Source organism: Thunnus albacares, chromosome 11 (assembly GCF_914725855.1).
Source record: "Thunnus albacares chromosome 11, fThuAlb1.1, whole genome shotgun sequence".
Taxonomy (NCBI): Eukaryota; Metazoa; Chordata; class Actinopteri; order Scombriformes; family Scombridae; genus Thunnus; species Thunnus albacares.
In genome coordinates, this window is record NC_058116.1 from 19,064,862 (window position 1) to 19,087,869 (window position 23,008).

The window sequence follows — 23,008 nt, forward strand, 5'->3', positions numbered from 1 at the left end:
TGTCTGGAGACATGTTTAAATCCTACAGAGAAAAAGAGAGCAAGGTGGTGAGAGAGAATAAGTGGATAGGCTGTAGCCTCCATACTTTTTGGGCACAAAAAAAAATCTTCACAAAAATGTTCTCGGTGACCACCTGGACGAATAAATTAGAAAATAAGGTGCATTTAAAGAAAAGAATGAATTAATTTACATAAAGTTCCAGCTCAGTTTTTCCACAACAATCTATGAGACATTTTCTTCAAACTTCATATCCAAATGTTTGCAAGGTGCATACTATGCTACACTTTGACACATAACTGCTAATTTACTCCTTTAATAGCAAAAGTAACCATTAACAACGCCCACAACACACACACACACCCACACACTGATAGGTGACAGTAGTGTATTATCTGTGGTGGCCTGATTACTGTTTGCATGCTTCCATTCAAAAATTCCACTCGCCCCTTCTGTTTTCCTTCTTGTAATACCAGGCTTTCTCATTTACAGCTACAGTATCACTGAGCACTCTGTCACCTCAGTGAATGAGAGTTTAAATAGTTGTATAGACTAATTAGAAATAATGATACATAAATGGATGTGTGTGTGTGTGTGTGTGTGTGTGTGTGTGTTAAACTTAATGTAGTTTAAAAGGATGTAATGGAAGGTAAGTTTACATACTTCCCACAGGAAGTTTATGCATATATCTTAGAGTATTACATGCTCACATTCATCTAGGAAAAATCTGTTTTTTGAGGTTTTTTTTTTTTCCTCAGTTCTAATGTATTATGACAACAATTTAACAGTTGGTTGCAGGATTAGCTTCAATCAAATATGAGGGATAGTGGGAGGCTGATATCATAGTCTATTGTTCATTTCCAATTGCTAACAAACCTCACACTTTATTTTTTCTTGTCTTGTTGGGGCAGAAGAACTCCAAAAAAGCTTAAGAGACACACAGCTCTGACATATTAAATTATCACCTTATGAAGTTGTCATGGCTAACAACTTAGCAAACAAATTTTCACATCTAGCAGGCATGGAGCAACATTAGCATTCATTTGGAGTTGTGTTTCTGGCGATCTGTGTTTTGGGATCTGCCAACAAAAAAAATTTTACTTGCTAAATGATTGATTTTCTTTACCCAATAGTGGCTTGTTAGACTGCGGTCTGATACTGGGCAGGTAGCATACAGTCTGTTTATTAGTGCTTGTTTGCTGAAAACAGCTGCCTGCTGCAGGGAAAGGGGTTAATGAGAAAGGTGAGACTGAATAATACAGAAAATGTACTGATCATATCCATGGACTGCTTATTAGTGAAATTTTTAATCAGATACATGCAATGCAATAAGTTCTGTAAGCAAAGGGTGCACACTCTGGCATTTGCAGGCTATCCTCTGTGGAAAACTCCCACAAGGTGTTGAGACTGAGTGCACTAGTCAAGGTATGAATGCTAATTTATGGTATACCATATGGAGACAGCGACAGCATTGTTGGTAGGTGACCAGAGCTCAGAGGGCAGCGAGAGGTTAGCTTCACTGGACCGTACAGCCATCACGAACACTCATCCAGTTATTGTTTCTGATGCTTATTAAGCTGCTCAGCAGATGGACGATAATGTGGGCCATGATTACCATCAGAAGCAGTGGCTTGTAACTCATACTTAGCCACCAAAGCTCATCTGGGGGACATCGGGGACAAAGGACAGCTCTGACCTCAGATATGGCATTCTTTATTTGGTTGAGCTTGAGAAAAAATGTTGTGTGAGGCAGCATTTCAGTTGAACTTCTACAGGCTCCTCTTGTTTATTCGAGGCACGTTAGCCAAGCTCAACTATTGAGAGTGTTTACTTATGGAAGTGACATTTGCAACTTTATTTAATTCAGTCAGTTACTGGCTATTGGGATGACCTTTTGCTGCCTTCCCTGGCAGGAACCTATAAACCTCAGAGACTCACCAGCTTTACAGGCATTCAATAATTGCACAAGGCACTATTGATGAAGTTGTTGTGTGCACCACCTATGAAATGAAGTGGGCAAGGAACAGAAACCACGGCAGTGCAGTGCCTATGTAATCCTGATGAGGATATTTATGAAACTAAAACTGATGAAAATAAAAAAAAAATGTGGCTTGGGGCAATAAAGGTTTTTTTTGCAAACATTTAAAACAAACATTTATGGAAAGAGCTCACTGATTATATTCCCACTGACTGTGGTGATTATGTCAGAGACTGATAGATGCCTTGTGGTCTTGTCTTGTGGTTGTCTGTTGGAGACATATGATGTATAAAAGCCATTTAAACCCGACTACCAACTCATCTGTCCCTCAGAAAGTATGTGACTGATTTGTGAAGGAAAGAAAGACGGATGGAGAAAGGGGAGAGAGAGCTTGTATGGCTTCTTCACTCAGTTACAGGTAGACATCACTTCTATCTATCATTACCATGCCACTCTTGGTATTTGGTCCCTACAAACCTTTGGTTGCTGATAGATACGCAAGTTTGCTACATCTATACGCCAATATTGTTGTTGCCATTTAAAAACTAATGAGAAGATAAACAAAGCTACTCACGAGCTTGCTGTCTGTGTCAATGCATTACAAAAAAAACAAACAAACAAACAAACTTGTAGGCCATATAAATTGAGCCAGATATGTGTTTTCCACCCATTGGCATATAATTTTCTCATTAATTACACATATTGGAGAAGCCTGAATTATTATGATTGCCTTAAAGGCCCCGTCCTCTCCAGCTCAATGACACCAGATAGAGAGAGAGAGAGACAGAGAGAGCAGTGGTGGTCAAGCAAGCTAGAGAGTGAATGAAGAGAGTCAAAGCAGTGAATCAGATAAATAAAACATTATTTTCTGATTGTTTCACAGTGGTTACATTCTAAAGCACAAATAAACACACCCACACCTTTGCATAACCCTGTGGGAAGATGCCGCATTGTTGGATTTGGTGTGAAAGCAGCTGAAGCGCACACTTCATCCTGTCTGCTGCGGCCTCTCTGCTCCGTGTGTGTGTAGCTCAAGCCCACCTTCAGTTAAACAGACACAGAGACTTGCTATCTTTATACATCCATGACACAGACAGAGAGCAGAGGAGAGAGACGGAGACAGTAATGTAACCCGGTCGCTACGCTACAAGTTCTGACCTCAAACCTTGCACACTGTTATTGGCTGGGGGCAACACAGCCACTGCTCAAAGGCTGATGCCAAGAAATGTCCTGAACACAGCAAAATACTAAGAAAATACAGGTAGATACATACACCGCCACACACTTCTAGTGGATCATAAGTGATGATTGAGAGGCATTATTTTTGTGTGAGTCTGTACATTGTTTTTTGGGAAACTCCTGCATAGTATAACTTTAATCCATCACTGCTGAAATGAAAATCCTTGCAAACAAGTGCAATCCATTTACTCACATGGGCAAAATACTAACATATGGACTTTGTTCCATAACTTTATGGAACAAAGACATTGAATCTCATTGGCATTCCCTACTTTAAGTATGCAGGGGAGTGAAATCCATCAAACAGATAAGATGGATTCTCTTTCATGGAACAGCCGTAAGTTTTAAACAATATGAAGATTCATCTGTTCTTGCAGTCTATTCCTGCATCATAGGCAGTATGTTAAACAGTTGGCAACTCAGTGTCTTATAGCATGTCCTCCTGGGCGGGCAGCTCGCACCAATATAAAGCGAAGAGACTGTATTTTATACAACCTTTACTGTGATTTACAGGATCAGATGTAACATATTAAGCATGGAGAGAAACGGATTCGATCATGCTGTGGGGGAAAATGCATCCTGAGGTCTATTATTTACAGCCTGCCCGCATTCATGCACACGCATGCAGACGTATCACCAGTAGGATCCCCGAGCTTTGCAGTAAACCTGCAACAGTTCATACTTCCTCGATATATGCTCCACACAGCACAGATGGTTTTGTTGTGGTTCACTTGGCAGTCAGCTCCATCTCAGGCTCATGCAGAGCTATAGGATTTCATGGTGTTTCATTAGAAATCACAAGAGGATTTTTTTTTAATCACATAGATTTCACATAACTCCAGACAGGTTTCAGAAGTCAGCAGACTTACTGAAGGCATGCTTGAGGAAGCAAATAGGTATAAAAAGTAAATTTCACCAGACATCACATGCCACAATGCCCCTTTCCTCTGATCTTGGCGCCCTGCCCCAAGGGTGCAATAACAGTTTATTACACCTATCCTCACTTTATGACCCCCAACCCCCAACCCGCTTCCCTCAACTGTTATTGAAAACACCCAGGTCTGCCATATATCATTCCTGAGCAGCACATTATGCTATGTGCAACCCAGCTAATCACCACCAGCTCATATGGGTATTGTCCAGGTCACATTGGAATAGTTCCCCTTATCTAATATCTGCTTAGATATGGAAGTGTTTTAACACAGTCCCATTTGTCTTTACAGCATGTGTGGCCTTTAGGCTAAATCTCCTTTTTCCTATATGTATCTGTGGTGTAATGATGGGGAGTAAATAGAAAATGGAATTTAAAGGTTTTGCCACATAGTGGCTGCGTGGAGAAAAAAGGGTCTGGCTTAGTTTATTACTTGCCAAGAGGATAGAGTGCAAACACTCAGGTTGGATTGAGGGGGCTATAAGGTATAAAAAGGATAGCACAGTACAGTGTATAGCAGGGTGTGAAAGGGATCTTGGATTAAAATGCAAAGCGTCAGTAAAGATCTTTCAGGGTGGAGGTGTTCAGAGAGAGAGGGAACAGCTCATGGGTGACAGTGTGACAAGACTCAGGGAAGGAACCATCACCCCTCCGTCACACTGATGGCTCCTCTGTCACCAAGCGTGAAGAGGGTGCAGGTGGGAGCACACCACTATGGCAATGCAAATTAAACTTAATTATAATGCTTCAAAGGAGCGAATGTCAGTGTCCATATGTATGTTGGCCACAATTCAGCATGTTTACAGAATATGCTAAGATAAAAACTCTGAAGTTATATAATGTGACTGTGGCTTGTTTTAAGTCCAGAAGGGTATACAAGAGGTCAGTGAGGGCTTCCTTCAAATTAATATATGAAAGAAACATAAATGTGATATTCCCCTAATGTTTTATTTGTTTTTTTTCACTAGTTGAGGTTTGACTGGCACTCTTTTAATTATGTCACGTTGTTGTGCCCTCTTCTTCTGCAATGGTTCAATGGCGCCTGACTGAAAAATTTAGGGCCACCAGCTGTTTAATTTCGACAAACCAACTCCTAATATTCACATAATAGTAGTGGACGGAAACACACATAAATTTGCATTTGCTTTTGCTGATTTTCTGGAAATGTGGTCAAAATGTTCTCTACATTTGGATGCCTGGCAACAGACTTGGGGATTCATGTGCTTTTTTTCTCAGTCCATGTACATGTATTCATATGTGTGTATGTGTCTGTGTTTTCATGCTAGATCGGGCAGCAGTTGATTGGGCAGATGGCTTGTGTCATCATGGGGTGAGGGCGTGGGGGGCGGTTAAGGTTTGTGATGGATGGAAAGGGTTCTGTTTAATTACTTGTCAACTGAGCAGCCCAGCTAGCTGTTAAAGAGCTTTCATCTGCCGCGAGTGCCCTGCAGGTGATCTGAGGTAGGGTTGGGAGGCAATGGGGTCCAGTGAGTTCTTAGTCTTACATGACCAGGCCAGCTGAGCTGTATCTCACTGTCTCCTGACTGATATTTACCCCACATTCTCTTTGAATGATTTTTGTAGCACAGGTCTGGTACACATACACACACACCAGCTCTTTGCAGATATACTTGCTTTATTTAGTTCTTATAAATAAACACACTACTTTTACCAGTCTTAACATTCAAGTCACAAGCAAATCTTATCATGACAACTAATACGGTGGTGTTTATGGTCAGTTTTCAAGCTGAGTCTGTTTAAACTGGCAGTACCATTTTCTCTGTTATTGTTTCTACACTAAACTCTGCTATATCTAATATGTATTTGTGGTATTAACATTGTCTTATCCCTCTGTCCTTGTCTCTTATATTCTTAGTATGTGCTGGCACAGAGAACAAGCTGAGCACACTGTCAGACCTGGAGCAGCAGTACCGCACCCTGAGGAAATACTACGAGAACTGTGAAGTCGTAATGGGCAACCTTGAGATCACAAGCATCGACGGCAGTCGAGACCTCACCTTCCTCAGAGTAAGGACTAAATAAAATGATACAGTAAACTGATAGATTGTGTAGTCAATGTGCTTAATTCATTTGAAAATTGACTTGTTGTCTTGTTGTCAGTTGAAATGACATGTAACTAAAATGATTTTTACCCGGTAATCACTGTTAGTCTGGTGATTGGATGGGGCTGTGGGCACTGACTGTCTCAAGTTAGATCTGCTTTAAAGTTGCTAGCTCTTTCACATGAGGCAGACTGCCAGACAAACAAAAAATTCAGGGTTTCACATATTTATTGTCACTGATTAATGTTAATTACATTCATTTCTACAATGTCTTTAGTTTTCAGTACATGACAATAACCACCCAAACATCCACATCTCTAGGGATTGTCTAAAACTGAGTCATAAGTTCAGAATCTGAACTTTATCACTGTCTTCTCATTTGACCTTGTGGCCCAGACAATGTCTTGTGCTCAGATTCCTTTCTTCAAATCAGCACTCAGATTAGTGTCTACATAGCCAATGATAAGCGAAGAGGAAATGTGTTCTAATCAGGGGTAATCAGACTTCCTCTCTTCTCTGGGTGCCTGACTGATTGTTCATGATTCAAAGACAGAAAAGGAAAAGTGATGTGGCATTGAACACTAATTTCTACCTCTCAGAAAATACTCAGTTGTCATATTCATGATCTATTCAGTCACATTTAGGAGCTATTTTTTTTATCATCGTATTCCTAAACTGAGCATGTGAGCCGGATGATTCAGGCAGGATCTATTGGAAACACTGGAATGCGATAAATGACTGAGGGAGCGCTCTGGTTAATGTTGTGCTTTGATGCTGAAGCGTGTTGTTTGGGTGAGGGAGCTGAGGTGGAATTGCTTACATGAATGCCTGCTTCCAGTTTGGTTTGACAGACACATGCATACACACACAAACACAGTGTCAATTGATGTCAGCCTCCAGCCCTTCAGGGCCAAAGCAGTAATAGTGTGGTAAGTGAGGTCAGAAGGAGGCAAGGGAAGTCACTGTAGTGAAATTTGCAGGAGAAAGAAAAAAATACATTGGTTTTTTGGTGAAATCAGCTGCTACTGTTGACCTCTCTTGGCCCTCCACTTCTCAAGAACATCATCCTAGACCATGTTGGCTGCACTCTGCACTACTAACGCCGTCCAACTTCAATTGATTCCAGTCTATCTGGGGGGGCTGCAGACCTCCCCTGGTGTTGCGCTAAACTGCTGACTGCATTAATGGGCCAGTTTTGCTGTGTGAATGAACTGGGCTACCGAGGCTTTGCAGGGAAGACAGTCCCCCAACAAGGCAAGCTGTGCTTTTATATTTTGCTCCTTAGAGCAATGATTTTAAGTTAATATGGTAAAATAATTTGTTTACATCATGTATAAAAGTAATGGAGTGCATCTTGTGTATTTAGTTTGTATGGACAAAAAATCAAGATTGATCAAAGCCGCAAAACAAAAACAGAGTCATTAAGTGGTCTCTGTTTTCCAGAGCAATACTGACGACCCCCCCCCCCCACCCCCCAGTGACGCAAAACAAAACCAAGATGATATTAAGAAAGGGGAGCAATGGATGGTAAAGTGCTACCATTAGACCCCTGCAGAGGTAATAAGCTCCTCTGACTCAGATGAAAAAACATGGTAGGGGGGAAAGATGCAGTTCAAAAACCCAGTGTGATTGTTGTTTAACTACACAGAACCAATTTTTGTCTTAAAACAACATTCACACTCCCATTTTAGTTTTGGTCTTTTAATCTCGTCTCATCAGTACAAGATAACATTATATAAAGGAGTATTTGCAGGTTGAGGTTAAAGGTGCTTTTGACTACAATCCCCTCTATACCTGTCTGCTTCTTCACTACACCACCACTCATTTACAAAACGGCTCCCTGTGGCGCCAACTTGCCAGGTTCCTCCACCTTTCCATGGTTGGCAATTAACATGGGTTAATTGAACATGCTAATTAAGAACACAGGGTGCCAAACAACAAGGGAGCAAAAAGGGCAGGGTGCAGTATATTTTTAGGGAATATTATTATTATTATGATAAAACACATTAATAACACAGTTCCTCAGGGAGGGAAAAACTTCACCTTGAGGTAGAGAAGAAGTGAAGAAAAAACTATTGTGCAGCACCTTACCATACCGCCTGTCTCTGGGAGGTGATTGAAACTGATGCCTGTGCATTGGCTCCTTCGTTTCAAGATAGCCAAGAGATTGATGGCTGCCTCCCAAAGTCCCTCAAAGAGCTTTAGCAGTAAATAGAGTCCATCTTCCAAACTGCCTCCACGACAGATGAATCGACGCTCACACAGTGATTAATAACTGCATTTCACCACTGAGGCTTTCTCCCCTCTCTCACATATGCACATTCAAACCAACATCCCAACACTGAGCTTTAATCACATCTAGTGTATACATCGTTAATGTTTAAGTCACTCCTAAATCCATATTCCCATTCCTTTGAATCTTTCTCCTATATTATAAGATATACATTTGCATATTGAATGCTTGCACATTAAGAAATTGAGATAAAGTTGTACCCAGCTCAACATATCCTAGTGTGATGTTTTCTTTTTAATTCAGTATTCTTTTTTTTTTCCTGAATGGGACACCAAAGAATGCAAACACACACTTTGCATCATCTCTTTTCCCTCATGTCACTTTCTTGCATGTGCTCATAAACGGATCTGTGATTATGAAATATTAATTTTTCCCCCTCCTCCCCTCTTCCCAGTCTCAGTAGGGACCCACAACCATGCAGTCGGATCAGATTGTTTGTCTTACCATTGCAACCATTAGTAAACATGTAATTTTTCCCAGAGTATTAATGTGATGATCAGCCTGCTTATCAGCCCAGCACCAATTCACTGATTCCCCACCTCTATCCCTGTAGCTGTAAATAAGTTATTGAATTATCATTTACAGATGGAAAAATTGAATATTTTCAACAGGCCTTGTGTTATTAGTGTGAAGAAAGAGAATGTAAAAGAAGTTAAGAATCACTGTACATCTACATTTTGTTACATATGCATCATTTAAGAATCAGAATATATCCCACCTTCTGTTACTTTCCTTTCATCTTGTTGCACTCATACACGTACAAGTAAATAAGGTAGAAACAATATTATAAGCAGCTTTCAATATAATGCAGTCCAATATAACCAAACCACAAACTATGACCTTAAATTGTATCATAGAAATGGTAGAATTTAACTCACTCATCTAACTACTCAATACACAAAAATACCATTAAATACCAGTAAGTTAAAATAAATTGCATTGCTTTGTACATGTATTTCTTTCTTTCTGGTCAATCATTAGATGCAGGATTATGAATGTGTAACAGGTTGCATAAATAGCTTTTTTTGGCTAGACCAGCCTCAGACCAGCCCTATAACCACAGTTGTCTGTGAGTGAGTGAGTGAGTGAGTGAGTGAGTGAGTGAGTGAGTGAGTGATGAAGTTACACCATCGGTTGGCCGGCCAAGTGTTGGAGTTTCCCATTGGCCATTGCTCTTTAAAATGAATGGGCATGAGATGATGGAAGCACAAAATGACAGCAGCATGACGCAGAGTGACTGTGTTTCTGTGTTGCTCCGAGCTCTGATACTCTCAGCTCTGGTGTTAAATGCAGTGAAGAAGGCTGAACTCCTGTTTAAACAGATGCATACTAGCGTCTCTACCGTCCAGTGTAATCAACTCTTTGGCCGGCAGGAGAGACGCTCTGCGGTGCGCTTGCATTTTATACGTGAACTAATACCAGGATGCAAGCTTTTTATTTCCTTGATGTTTTAGTGTGGGGTGGCTGCTCTGCAGGTGCGCTTGATTTAACTGTAACTGCGGTAACTGGGCGGAGATGAGCCTCCTAAATTTGCACCCAAAATGCTGTCAAAGCTTTCATTTACAATTTCCACTGCAGCCTTCACAATCATCAACCAGGAAATAGGCAGAAATAAGGTGCATAGAGGCATGAGGGAGAGCGCACAGTTGAAGCACCCCAAATAACAAATACTCTGACAAAACACTCAATGCAGAAAAATGAGAGACATCTGCAGAGTGAAACAGATGGAAGAGCAGGGGGAGTTAACAGATAATTAGAATAGTTATAATTAGAATTATAATAAGTTCTGTTTCAAATCAAACATCCCAAGATATGAGTGGAAAGTATTGTTCCTGCAACTGCATTTTTTTTTTTACTTAAACTTAACCATGTCATGTGATATGCTACTTCAGTACACTTTAACAACAGACATTACTGGGACCACTACAGAAAATTGCTGATGAACATTTAATATCCAGGAATTTATATTATAGACACACTGACTATCCCTCTAACAAATTGGCCACAATTTCATGCATTGATCATACACGGTCCAGCCACATATAATAGGGTTTGACCTCGCCTTGTTTGTCTGTCTCACACGCTATCAAGGCCTATGTACTGAAGAGACCCTGTAGGAACTGAGGGCAGTGGTCTGCTAATGTGGCCCTCAATGACACTTGTGTCAAGTGATCACTTGACCCTCCTCTTGTTCAAATAAAACTCAGCTGTCATAATGATGCGTACCAAATGGAAACCACTGTGAGCGCCCCAGTGAGCAGGAACAGAGACTAATGTGACTAGAAGTTAAAGAAAAAACACTTTACAAGGGCAAAAAATTTTATATATGCACAGAATGTCAACACATGCTGTTCTATCTAATTCCATTATGGGTTAATAGTGATTGGCAGTGAGAAAACCTTCAGCTAAGGAGAAACGCTTCCTCATGCAATACTGGCAATAAAAGGTAAAGAGAAGTGTAGTTCAACCGCAGTGTCTTCAGTTATTGTATTTTGAAATGAGCATTTAGGGCCAAGGGAAAATTAGATTGCAGTAGGTCGTACCTGCTGTTTCTCTATGCTGAAATGTCAACATGAACCACTGAGGACATGATCAGATGCTTTGTGCTCCTGCACAAACACAGATCACAGTAGCTAACAGAGAAAGCAAGAGCCATCACTCCATGAGACATATTGTGCAAACAAGGTTTACAGCAGTTCATCAGTGTTAGCAAACTGCAGGTTATACTAAAGGGGATGTTTTGTTGAAAACTAAAAGGTTTGTGATTACACTGCTTGCTCTAGCCCAGTTCTAACATGAGATGTACTGACTAAGAAACTGCTTCCCCTTCCTTCAGGCACTGAATTATTATTTATTTAGTTTTTTTTCTTCCTTTTATGCTTTCTTTTTTTAATTTGCTGCAACTAGCAGCCATTAAGTCCACATTCAGACCAAAACTAGCAGTGCAGCACTAGGGTGCTGGGGTGTGCGGTGGTGGAGGCGTGTTGTTTGAGGTACAACTAAGATAATGACATATGATCCAGGAATTCGAGTTGGAGTTTCAAAATAACTGAATTTAAGGACTTATCAAAAGCCAAAACACTGCAAAGTGGTTTGTAATACTCACAGACAGGATTCTATATCCTGAAAAGTTATCACGGTGGCAAATGTTTTTTCATTTTTTTGCGACAATCGTGAGGTAAACAGTCAAATGCATCATGTTACAAATAATCCACCAGGAATGTGAGCTTGCATGTATGTGATTGGCCAACGCCGCACCAAGATGGATGGCTTACGGTTGTGTTGGGGCAAAAGTCAACTTTTTGCCGGACGGCCGCTGCGTTTTTTTGCTGGTACGGTTTAATATGATAAATCAGCAGCACGTGCCTTCCTGAAAGGATAAGTTCACAGTTTTTCAAGTCTATCCGTAAACAGTAGTCAGGTGCCCAAACAAACATTGACACATTTTTTTTCTTGCTGTAATCATTCCTCCTATTCATACTGGCCATTAAGAGATCCCCTCATAATGCACTCTCAATGTAAGTGATGAGGGACAAAATCCACAGCCCTCCCTCTGTGCAATAATATATTTAACTTTATTTGAAGATAATATCAGGCTTCAGCCATACACATTAGTGAAATCAATTCAATATGATTCCCTCTTTTTGTTACAATCCTTCCATTACAGCACAACAGGAAAACATTGTCCGTCGAGACACAAAGAAAGACTAAAAAGACTGTATCTGTGGAAGGTATCCACTTTATTTGACTAAGTCAGAGGGCTGGAGCCTCATATTAGATTCAGATAAACTTTTAGATACATTTTTGCTCAAAACAAGGACTGTGGATTCTGTCCCCCATAGCTTACATTGTAGGCGTAAGTACATTTGTAGGGGATCTTGTATGAGAGTTGGTATGAACAGGTGGAATGATTACAGCATGCAAAACCTGTTTCAGTGTTTCATATGGGCACCTGACTATTGTTTTAAGACACATTTGAAAAATTGTGAACCTATCCTTTAAGCTATATATATATATACAGTACAGTACTGTACAAAAGTTTAAGGCACTTTAGATGTTTAAATTCTTATCCATCATGAAATGCCATCAGAGAGGCGTCTGATCACTTCCGAATTTATTCTGCAGCATGACATCGACCCCAAACACACAGCCAGAGTCATAAAGAACTATTTGCAGTGACAAGAAGAGCAAGGAGTCATGCAACAGCATGTATGCCCCCCCTAACCCTAACCCTAACCCCCCCCCCACAAAGGCCTGATCTTAACACATTTAGTCTGTCTGGGATTACATGAAGATAGAACCAACTGAGTCACCTAAATCCACAGAAGAACAGAAACTTGTTCTCCAAGATGCTTGGAATAACCAACCTGCCAAGAACCTTGAAATATTGTGCACAAGCATACCGAGGAGAACTGGTTCCATTTTTAAAGGCAAAGTGTGATCACACCAAATACTCAAATACTGATTTGATTTAGTTATTTTCTTTTTACTGAACTTTGTTTGAAGCTAAGTGATAAATAAAAAGTATACATAGCATTATTTTTGAAAGTATCCTCACTTTAATTCTGGTGCCTAAAACTTTTGCACAGTACTGTATATATATATATATATATATATATATATATATATATATATATATATATATATATAATTCATAGCACACAATAGTTATATATGATAGTTTTTAATGCTATTTCCCACCACATTTGAAAGCGGCATCTATTCCTGCACTCCATCCCCATCTTGTGACATCTTTCTTCATATGTCTTGACTGGCATATTTGTCCCTCAGGCACCATTGGTGCCCTCCCCAGCTCCCTAATTTTTGATGCACTGTTAGATGAGTGCAGATTATGTTGGCCCCCTGCTCCTCAGCAAACTCCTTCAATATTAATGAAGACTGATGAAGTGCTTGGGAGCCCCTGTCTTTCAGCCCTGACCTAGATTGGATTGACAATTGCAATTAGCGTCCCCTCAAGTTCATTTCCATCACTTTAATTTGACATGAAGAAGGACAGTGTGGGGTGGGAAGTGAGAACATTGAGAGAAAGAAATCCTGAGGAGAAAGATTAGACAGGGAAAATGGGGTGAAAGAGTTTGATCAGGAACTGGTTTGAAAGCTAGACAGCAGAGAGGAGGAGCATGTTTTAGCAAACACGAAAGAAATTGAAGAGTCGCTGGAAATCTTTCCTCAGCGATATCTGAAATGATTTTCTGCAGCTCACTTTTTTTAGTTCTTCTGTCTTTACCTTTTCTCATGTACAGTAGCAGCTAGAGAGAAGTCTGTATTAGAGTGAAATCCATCTTGAGACATTTAAGCCAAGTATAGGTTGTGATATCAACTTTGTGGTTTCTACTATCACCTGTAAAGTTCAGTGTTTTTTTTTTTTTTTTTCAGCGTGAAAGTCCTCATTGTTTGCCTTACAGCAGTAATTTCTCACTGCCCACGTTTCCTCTCTCACCTGCAAAATGGAGTGTGCAAGATACAGGGACAGCAGCTCCTGGAAATTAATGATTCTCCATCCTTTCACGGGAATAGAAGCAATGAATGATAGTCAGAGGCTGATGATGTGCCATGTTTGTGTATATTTCATTTTCCTTTTTTATGTGTGTGCATGCTTATGTGTGTGTTATTGTAACTGATATGAAATGTGACATCAGAAAATGTTCTCTTTGCAGTAGAGACATTCATTTTACACCTATCTTCCCACATATTGACTGAAGCAATCAGAGCTTGGTGGCTCTATACGTGTGGGGCCCTACAGAGCTCGCAGGGCACCACAAATTACACAAGGGCCCTGTCTCTCCCTTGTATCAAAGCGGGTGTCAGTGTTTACAACTTCAGTGAGAGGATGAAGTTGAAATATCCTTTTGGTCATGAAAAGAGAAAAAAAGCAAAAAAAAAAAAAAACATGAGAGTGAGTTGCAGGAATAGCAATCGGGTAAATTTGTGTTCTCTCCTCTCCAAGTTCGATGTCAGCAAATAACAGTTACATTGAGTTGATGTACTAGTTTGCAGTGCATCTCTCTCTAGTCCGTCTGTTTTGTTAACCTAGCTGGGCAGAGCATCTCTGATCTGTCTGGGTCTTGCTTGCTTGCTTGCCTGCCAGCCACTTCTAGGGCTGTGTTCTGTGACTTTGTGCCTGACAAAAGTGAGAGTGAAATACAGCTATTTATTACATTTGATAAACACCAACAGGCAACAGTATTTATAAACTGCAGCTCGGAAAAGATAACCACGTTGTGTGTGAACATGCATTCATATGCACATGCATGAAATGAAACTTCCGCTTTCCAGCAGCAACCTCTGTGGGGACCAGTCTAGACAATATATGGGCATGATGGCACTCCTCATAGGCACTGATTATCTAGTCTCTCAGTCAAGGTTTAGTTACAACTCTGGATTAATGCACGATGGAAAGTGATGGATTGACATTGACTGTTGATTAAATATTGAATTTAAAATGTTGATTAGTTGGGCATACTGGGCAATATGGATGCACATCTCTCAGTACATAATAACCATCAAGTATTCAGCCAAGCCATAATATCAATAGTATTTTATATTTTAAAATGTATAAAAGGAAATCTGGATGAGCCAGTTTGAATGGGCCTGATGCAGCTGATAGAATTAATAATAGCATTGTTACCTATAATTTACATGTGCTATAATTATGTTTGTTAGTAAAGGAGATGCTGGATCATCAGCCAGTACAAGCACATACTCAGTTGATCCACATTCAGCCAGTACCAACACAAACCTGGTACAGCTGGCTTCAGCAAATACTAACACAGGAAGTACTAACACAGACCCAGGTGAAGTACAGGCAGCCTCAGCCAGTACTAGTACAGCCAGAGGTGCACAGCCAGCATCAGATACAAGCAGCTCAGACCCTAATAGAACAGTTGCTGCTCCACCAAATGACCCAGCAGATTGGCCTCCAGTCTTAACAGACTTTATGAGGACTGTGCACAGAGGTCCATTCAAACCAGGACTGGATTATTCTTACCTTAAGTCTAGAAGAGGTTTCCATTCAGGCTTATTACAGAGACAGCTGTCAAATGAGGAAAATATTACCAGGAGCTGGCTTCCATACTCAATCAAAAACAACACTGTGTATTGTTTTTGCTGTAAGCTCTTTTCTACAACAGACTACAAAATAATAGAGGAAGGCATGAATGATGGGTCAAATATCACCACCATTCTGAAACACCATGAAGGTAGTCCTGAACACACAAACAATATGATTAAGTGGAGAGAATTTGATTTGATAAGTCGGGGGCCAAACTCTTGACCAGATACAAATGACAGTTTTTGAGACTGAAAGAAAGAGATGGCGGAATGTCCTTACACGTTTCATAAGTATCACCCTGCCTCTGGCTGAAAGAAAACCTAGCATTCAGGGGTTCATCAGACAAACTCTCCCAACCAGATAATGCAAACTTCCTAAAAGAGATTAAATTACTGGCAAAATTTGACCCTATTATGGAAGATCATCTCAGCAAAAATTAAAGATGGAGAGACACATCCTCATTACCTTGGCAAGCACACAAAAAATGAGCTGATACAGATTGTGAGTGACAAGATTCTGGAAGCAATAGTGACTCAAGTAAGAGACTCAAATACTTCTCCATTATCTAGGACTGTACACCTGACATAAGTCACCAGGAGCAAATGTCCATTATTCTGAGAAGTGTGGCTTTACAGGGAAAGCCAGAGATCAAGGAGCACTTCCTCAGCTTTGTGAACGTTGAGGTTACAACAGGCTTGAATCTGTCCATTGTCATCTTAGATAAGCTGAATGAGCTGAATGTTCCATTTGAAGATTGCAGAGGGTAAGCTTATGATAATTGGGCCAACATGAAGGACAAGCACCAAAGAATACAAGCCAGACTGCTCAAAAAAATCCCAGAGCCATGTTCTTCCCATGTGGAGCGTATACTCTAAACCTTGTCATTGCAGATGCTGCCAAATCATCAAAAGATGCAGTTGGGTTTTTGGGGCATGTGCAAAAGCTTTTCACCTCCTTTAATCTGGCACACAAAGATAGAGTGTTTTGAAGAAACGTGAACATAACCGGGAGGTCATGGAGTGACACAAGATGGGGGAATAGGCTCCAAAGTGTTCATGCAATCAGGTATCAGGCTTCTGAGGATTGGGAGGCATTACTGGAAGCCAGACAGATGATCAAGGATCCTGTGGCCAAAGCGAAGGCACAAGCATTTGCAGTGAATCTAATCTCAAATGCCAAGGCCTCCCTCACTACATACCGGGAAACTAGATTCTCTGAGGCCCAGACAACATCCAAAAGCATTTCAGAAGAAATGAACATGGATGCTGTTCTGAAAGAGAAGAGACTGAGAAACAGCAAGAGACATTTCAGCTATGAGGCTCCTGATGAAACGGTGACTGATGCACTGAAAAACCTTGAAGTCAACTACTTAAACATTTTGGTCAACTCTGCTGTGACATCCATGGATGAGAGATGTGAAAAACATTCAACCAGGTGAAAACCAAATATGGAGTGCTGCTGAACTTTAGCACTGCTTCTCAGATGTCCAGTGAATCTTTAAAGGCTCACTGCATGGAAGTTGAAAACACTCTAACCTTCAGAGATGACTGTGACATCAGTGGAATGGATCTCGCACACAAGATCCAGAATTTACCTCATCTGCCATCAGATGAGATGACTGCCTTTGAGCTGCTTTCCTTTCTCTGTGAGAGAAACCTGGTGGAACTCTATCCTAACCTTTGGATAGCCACAAGAAGAATCCCACCCTAACAGTATCAGTAGCATAAAGCTCAGCAAAAGCTACCTGAGGTCTTCCATGTCATAGGAATGTTTGAGTGGTCTGGCTATCATGAGCATAAATTATGACGTGGGGAAACACATGTCCTATGATGACATCATTGATGATTTTGCCTTTAGAAAGTGCAGATGAGGAATATTTTGATGGTGAGTTTTGAATTCAAACATTCAAATGTTTACACATTTAGTAACACTTGAGATTGTATAGCAGAAGTGTGTTTGTTTGGCCTGACGCACATCCACCTGCTTTGTCAATGTGGTATATAAATTACTATTGTTCCATACAAGAGGTTATCCAATGTATTACAAGAAACCTTTGATGACTTGATGAAAATAATGGTCACACTTGAGCATGTATTCTAGTTGTGAGTGGCCTGCCATTACCTGTATTGGAGTAGACTGGCATTATTGTGCTTACCAAGCATACTATTTGACTGTTAATTTCTGAATCTCTCCCTATGAATGTGTGGGTGTTTTTTGTTTGTTTGTTTTTATTTGTTTTCATTTGTTTTGTCTGTCATTTGTGCATATGTGCATATGCTGGGACAGCAATGCAAGTGAATTGTGCATTTGATTTGATTATATGTGTGCATTGCTACCTTGATATGTTCTATTATTTCAGAATAATGAGAGAGGGAGAGAGAGAGAGAGAGAGAGAGAGAGAGAGAGAGAGAGAGAGAGAGCATTTGTGTAAATGACTGCTTAACTATGTGACATACTTTCTCAGACTGGTACCCATGCTGGTGCTGAAAATGTCCAGGCTGTAGAGGGATCCAAAGCTAATCACACAGCTGTATAGGTTTTATTTTACTGTTAAAGACATACAGCTGCAGCCATAGCCTATAGGCTTATGTTTACATTGTATAGCAAAAGATAATTGTATATTATTGTGAGGACTGGACTAATTACCAGTTAGCAGAGCCAAAGCTCAGTGTCATATTTTATTATTTTTTACATTTTATATTCCTTATTTATCTTAATATTCACTTATCTTAAGATTCTATAGAAAATATTCTATTCGATAAATATTGTTTGTTTATACCTCATTCTGTTCTGTATAGGTCTAATTATTGTTAGACCGACAGATGGAGCAAACTGATGGTGCAAACTGAGGATTGTAGTGGGAGCACTGGGGTGTCAGGTCTGACTGTGTGGCGATGGCCAATGGTTTACAAGGCTCACAGGTAAAGTAAGAGGGCCCCTTAGCAGAATTTTGGTTAGGGCCCCAGGGAGGTCAGGACCAGCTCTGGAAGCAATTGGTTGAATCTGTGTCTGCAAGTATGTGTGTGTGTGTGTGTGTATGTGTGTGTGTGTGTATTTGTAATAATACGCAAGGTTTAAATCTGTCTCCTTGTTTGACTGACAGATACATTTTCTTGCTCCCCTTCCCACTGTTGGTCAGCCCATATCGTTTCTATGCCTGTCTTTCAGAAATGATCTGGACTGATAGGGCAATGAAATGAGAATAACAGAAAGGGAGAAGTAAAATGCCTGTGTGTTTGACGAGAAAAAAGAAAAAAAAAGAAAAAAAAAACTTTCCTCAACTGCCTCTATTTGCCATTTCTCAAATGAGTGAATACACAATTTCTATTTGTACTGACCCATAATAATAATAATAATAATAATGATAATAATAATAATAATAATAATAATAATAATAATAATAATAATAATAATAATAATAATAATAATAATAATAATAATAACAATAATAACTTTTGTTTATATAGCACTTTTCAAAAACAGAGTTACAAAGTGCTGTACATACATATATTAGAGTAAAGTAATGAAAGTCATGTGGAAAAAAGACAAAGTGTCAGTTAACAAAGCAACTATTACAGGGATAATTTCAAATATTAATGTAAAAACAATAAAAATTAATAAAACAAACAGGCAAAAGTAAAAAAAATAAGTAAGAAACAAATAAAAACAGAAATAAAAGCATCAGAATCAAGCATTAAAAGCACCTTATACATACATATATGTGGTGTTGCTGAGCAAAAACTCAGAAGAGACTTAGCAGCCAGACATTTCTTCATTCTCTGATTAAGAGCAGCTGAGATTGACACTAAAATGAGAATAGCTGGTCCACCTTTAAGGTCAGTCCACCTTAAGTGAGCCTGGTCAGGGTAGGCTAACCCATTGTTGCTAACTTTGGGGCTAACCCCCTTCACTTTTCCAGCATTTGGGGAAACAACAGACAAGACTTTTCTTGGTCTTGAGACCTGCAGCATTTACTAACTGACACACTGTAGCCTATACTATACATTTACTGCCAGACGGACAACTTACTGCTAACGTGTTCCTCTGCTCCGCTTACATTCACTCACAAGTCACTTTTCACACATTCATCATCACATACTTGCTACGCACACACATTACGCATTGCCCTATTCCTTAAAGGAGCTATGCTACCAAGGGTTTCCCAGGCAACGACACAGAGGTTTCGGAACAGTGCCACACAGAGGCTCCCAAATGCAAATAATTATTGATTTCCAAACAAATGGATATTTGGCATTAAAAAAATAAATTTTTTTGGCATGGCGGGGGTTCTCGTTGGCCCGGCGGCTTGCTAGGCTTATACGATTATAGAGGAAACACTGCATTATAATGTAATTTCCCAGCACTAGGAGCAGCATGTTGCTTCACATTCTTTCTCCTTCTCTCCCTCTGCTTATGGGCTCGTTGTCTCTTCCTCTTTCTTTCTCTGTCCTGAATACAGTTTTCTTTTCTTATATTGTAATCATTATCTTCGTCTATTTTCATGAGGGTCAGGGGAAAAGGGGGTTGGTGCTCCCATCATCTAACAAGTGAGTCAATGCGGCAGGAAAACATTAATAACTCATGTTAGTTGTTTCAGGGGGAGCAACAAAAAAGAATACTACCATCAGGAGTTTTGCAACGAATGCTTTACTCTCCCTTTTATTTTTTCTTTAAGAATACTCACTATGATAACTGCATTTGATGTTGTGATGAATTGCGCGTTACCTTGAGGCTTAAACACTGGAGATTCAGCATCCTTCGCAACAAGTGAGTAGTGTGCAGCAGTCACAATGGCTTGTCAAGTAATGGTATAGTCCATTAATCTGTAATGCATGGGGGTGGCACATTTACAGTGATAAAAGAAGCTCTTTGAGTGAGTTTTGTAAAGTAATGCATATTGTATCACAGTTAGAACAGTAACATAATTTTACATGTTTTAGAGCTAAAACTGGGCCCCTTTTTGTTGGTCGCCCCAGGAAATTGCCTACTTTGCCTAATAGTAAAGTCTGCTCCTACATGAGGGGTTCTTCAACAGCTGTGAAAACTAGTCATACTCAGAAGATGCAACTGCATTGGGGCAAGTTGAAAAAAAAATCACGCCGTCACATTGCGTGTGCATCCACCCACACACACACACACACACACACACACACACACACACACACACAAACCAGTAGGTGATAGTACTTACTGTGACAGAGCAATGTCAGTCAGACTGAATAGAGAGACAGTGAAGAGAAGAAGCAGAACTGGGGTGTGACAACAGCCCAACCTGCTTCTCTGATGCCTGTCAACCGTCATATCTGCTTCCCTCTGCAGCCTCCCAAAAAAAGGTGAATTATAGACCAACTTCTCAGGAGGATCGAAATCAATTTCCTCCCACTGCGACTTAGATGAGGGAGTCCTTTTCAAGAATGGCTGGTGTTAAGGCTTAGATGGTCAGAGTACAATAGTTTTTTCTGGAACTAGACTCTGTTCTCCTCATTAACAACACCCTATTGATAACAGCACTTATTGGAAACAGCCACCAGCACATCTAATCCTCCCTGGCTTTTTTTAGGCCCCCACCTACTTTTTATTCATTCAAGCTGTGCTGGTGAATTGTCTGTGCATGATAATCAGGAATCTTGTTAGTTTGGCTTGCCTTCTCAGAGTAGTGAGACTCTGTCATCTCTCTATCAGCTTGTTACTTTTTTATTATTCTTTTTTTCTGTTGTTTAAACTTGGTAAATCACAACCTTCTGCTTGCTACACTGGAAAAGCTAGTGTTTCTTGCTCAAGGGCACCTCAACAGTACTACAGTAGCTGCATCCATATTGTCCCAGCTGAGCAGGAATTTAAACTCATAACCTTGAGATTGTAGTCTTGAATTTCTGAAATTTAGACTGCCGCTAAACCCCTACTTCATCCCGGTTCATCCATTTTGCCTCTAGGTCACTATAGCATCACCATAGCGGATTTACATGTTGCGCTCTTAAGCAATGCAGCCTGACTGTGGTGGCAGAGTGGAACTGAACACATTTACATTGACAGCGAAGGCAGAGATGTTTGGGTTAATCACGGTCTGCAGTTGCCTCCTTCAAGAGATGAAGGTAGTCTGTGTGAATATCGAAGTTATTCGGTCTCAAGGCACTAGTCTGAAATTGGTTATGACACAGGGTTTGAGAAGAAATAACGTACTGCTTCTGTCCTGTCTGTGCTGTGTGGAGTAGCTAATGAAACCCATCAGGAATGACTTGCTAGCTTATGATTTAAATGATCAGACTTCATGATTTTTTGGCATTTTAATCAGAAGGAATGCATAATTTAAGAAAAAATTTGGAAACACATGATAGTATAAAAGTGGAATTCCCACCAGTAAATTTGGTTCTTTCTGACACAATTCAAAGGCAGGATAGGACGTTATTTAATCTAACCAGACTCAGTCTCTCCAGACAAGAGCATCGATATTGAACAATTCTGCAAAACACTGAATTATTGAATTATGGAGTTTACGTAATCCTTTTTTTTATTTTTTAAATCCAAATGCAAATGTTTTAAAAATTATTGCGTTATGCTGCATCTAGACTAGGCAACTTCACTATGGATAAGGTTATGGAAAGATCCTGTTCCTGGCAAATAAAATATGTTGGCCTGGTTAGGGTTAAGCAACTGTAATAATACACTTTGTTAATGTTAAGGAAAACTTAATCAACTAATAAAAACACATGTTTTGATGATGTTAATTGAACATTTGTATTGGAACGTGAACTTCAGTCTCTTGCATGAAAGATGGACATGCTATTTCCCCATTCACCCTACTGACCTTCACACCCTTACTTTTCACCGTAGAATTGTCCTATGTGGATGTGATAACTGGGTATAATGACCTTTGATGCAGGTCATAGTGATATCCGCTGTATAAGCTTTATTTGTAACTCCCTGCATCTACATTCAGACTTAGGCTGAAAAGTATTAACCACCCAGGCTGCATTGCTGCTGATTCTTGTTAACAAGAACAACACACATTCATCATGTTACCTGATTATCTTGTTTACCCATAATTCCCCTCTCTCTCACTCCCTCTCTCTTTGTGTGATTGTGCCTTCCTTCTGTGTTTCCATCCTCACTTGCTCTCTACCCCCCACCCCGAGCTCTCCTTGCGCTAACTAGTCAGTGTTTGAATAAAAACTCATTAGGATTACATAGCCATTTAGCTAAGTGACACGGGGTGTAATTGTACCATCCATCAATTGCTGTGTAATAACACACTCGGAGGAGCTAAATGTTGATTAGCCTTCAGCCAATTCCACCAGTGGGTTTTGGGAATAAATAGCGAGAGGAGATTAGATGGGGTAAGGGGTGCTGGGTGGCCTTGGAGGGAGCTGCGGTCAGGGGGACTGACCCATGCAACATATATTAACTTGGAAGTGATGAAAACTAAGTGTCAAAGACA

At 40.1% G+C, this 23,008-nt stretch overlaps 1 protein-coding gene across 1 annotated transcript in view; it reads left to right on the forward strand.

Moving 5' to 3' along the window:
• Window positions 1-23,008, forward strand: part of LOC122992442 (receptor tyrosine-protein kinase erbB-4-like) — a 351,271-nt gene that overhangs the window by 154,879 nt on the left and 173,384 nt on the right. The window contains exon 2 of the mRNA XM_044366234.1: window positions 6,022-6,173. Coding sequence (XP_044222169.1) covers window positions 6,022-6,173 — 152 coding nt within the window. The remainder of the gene's footprint in view (window positions 1-6,021; window positions 6,174-23,008) is intronic.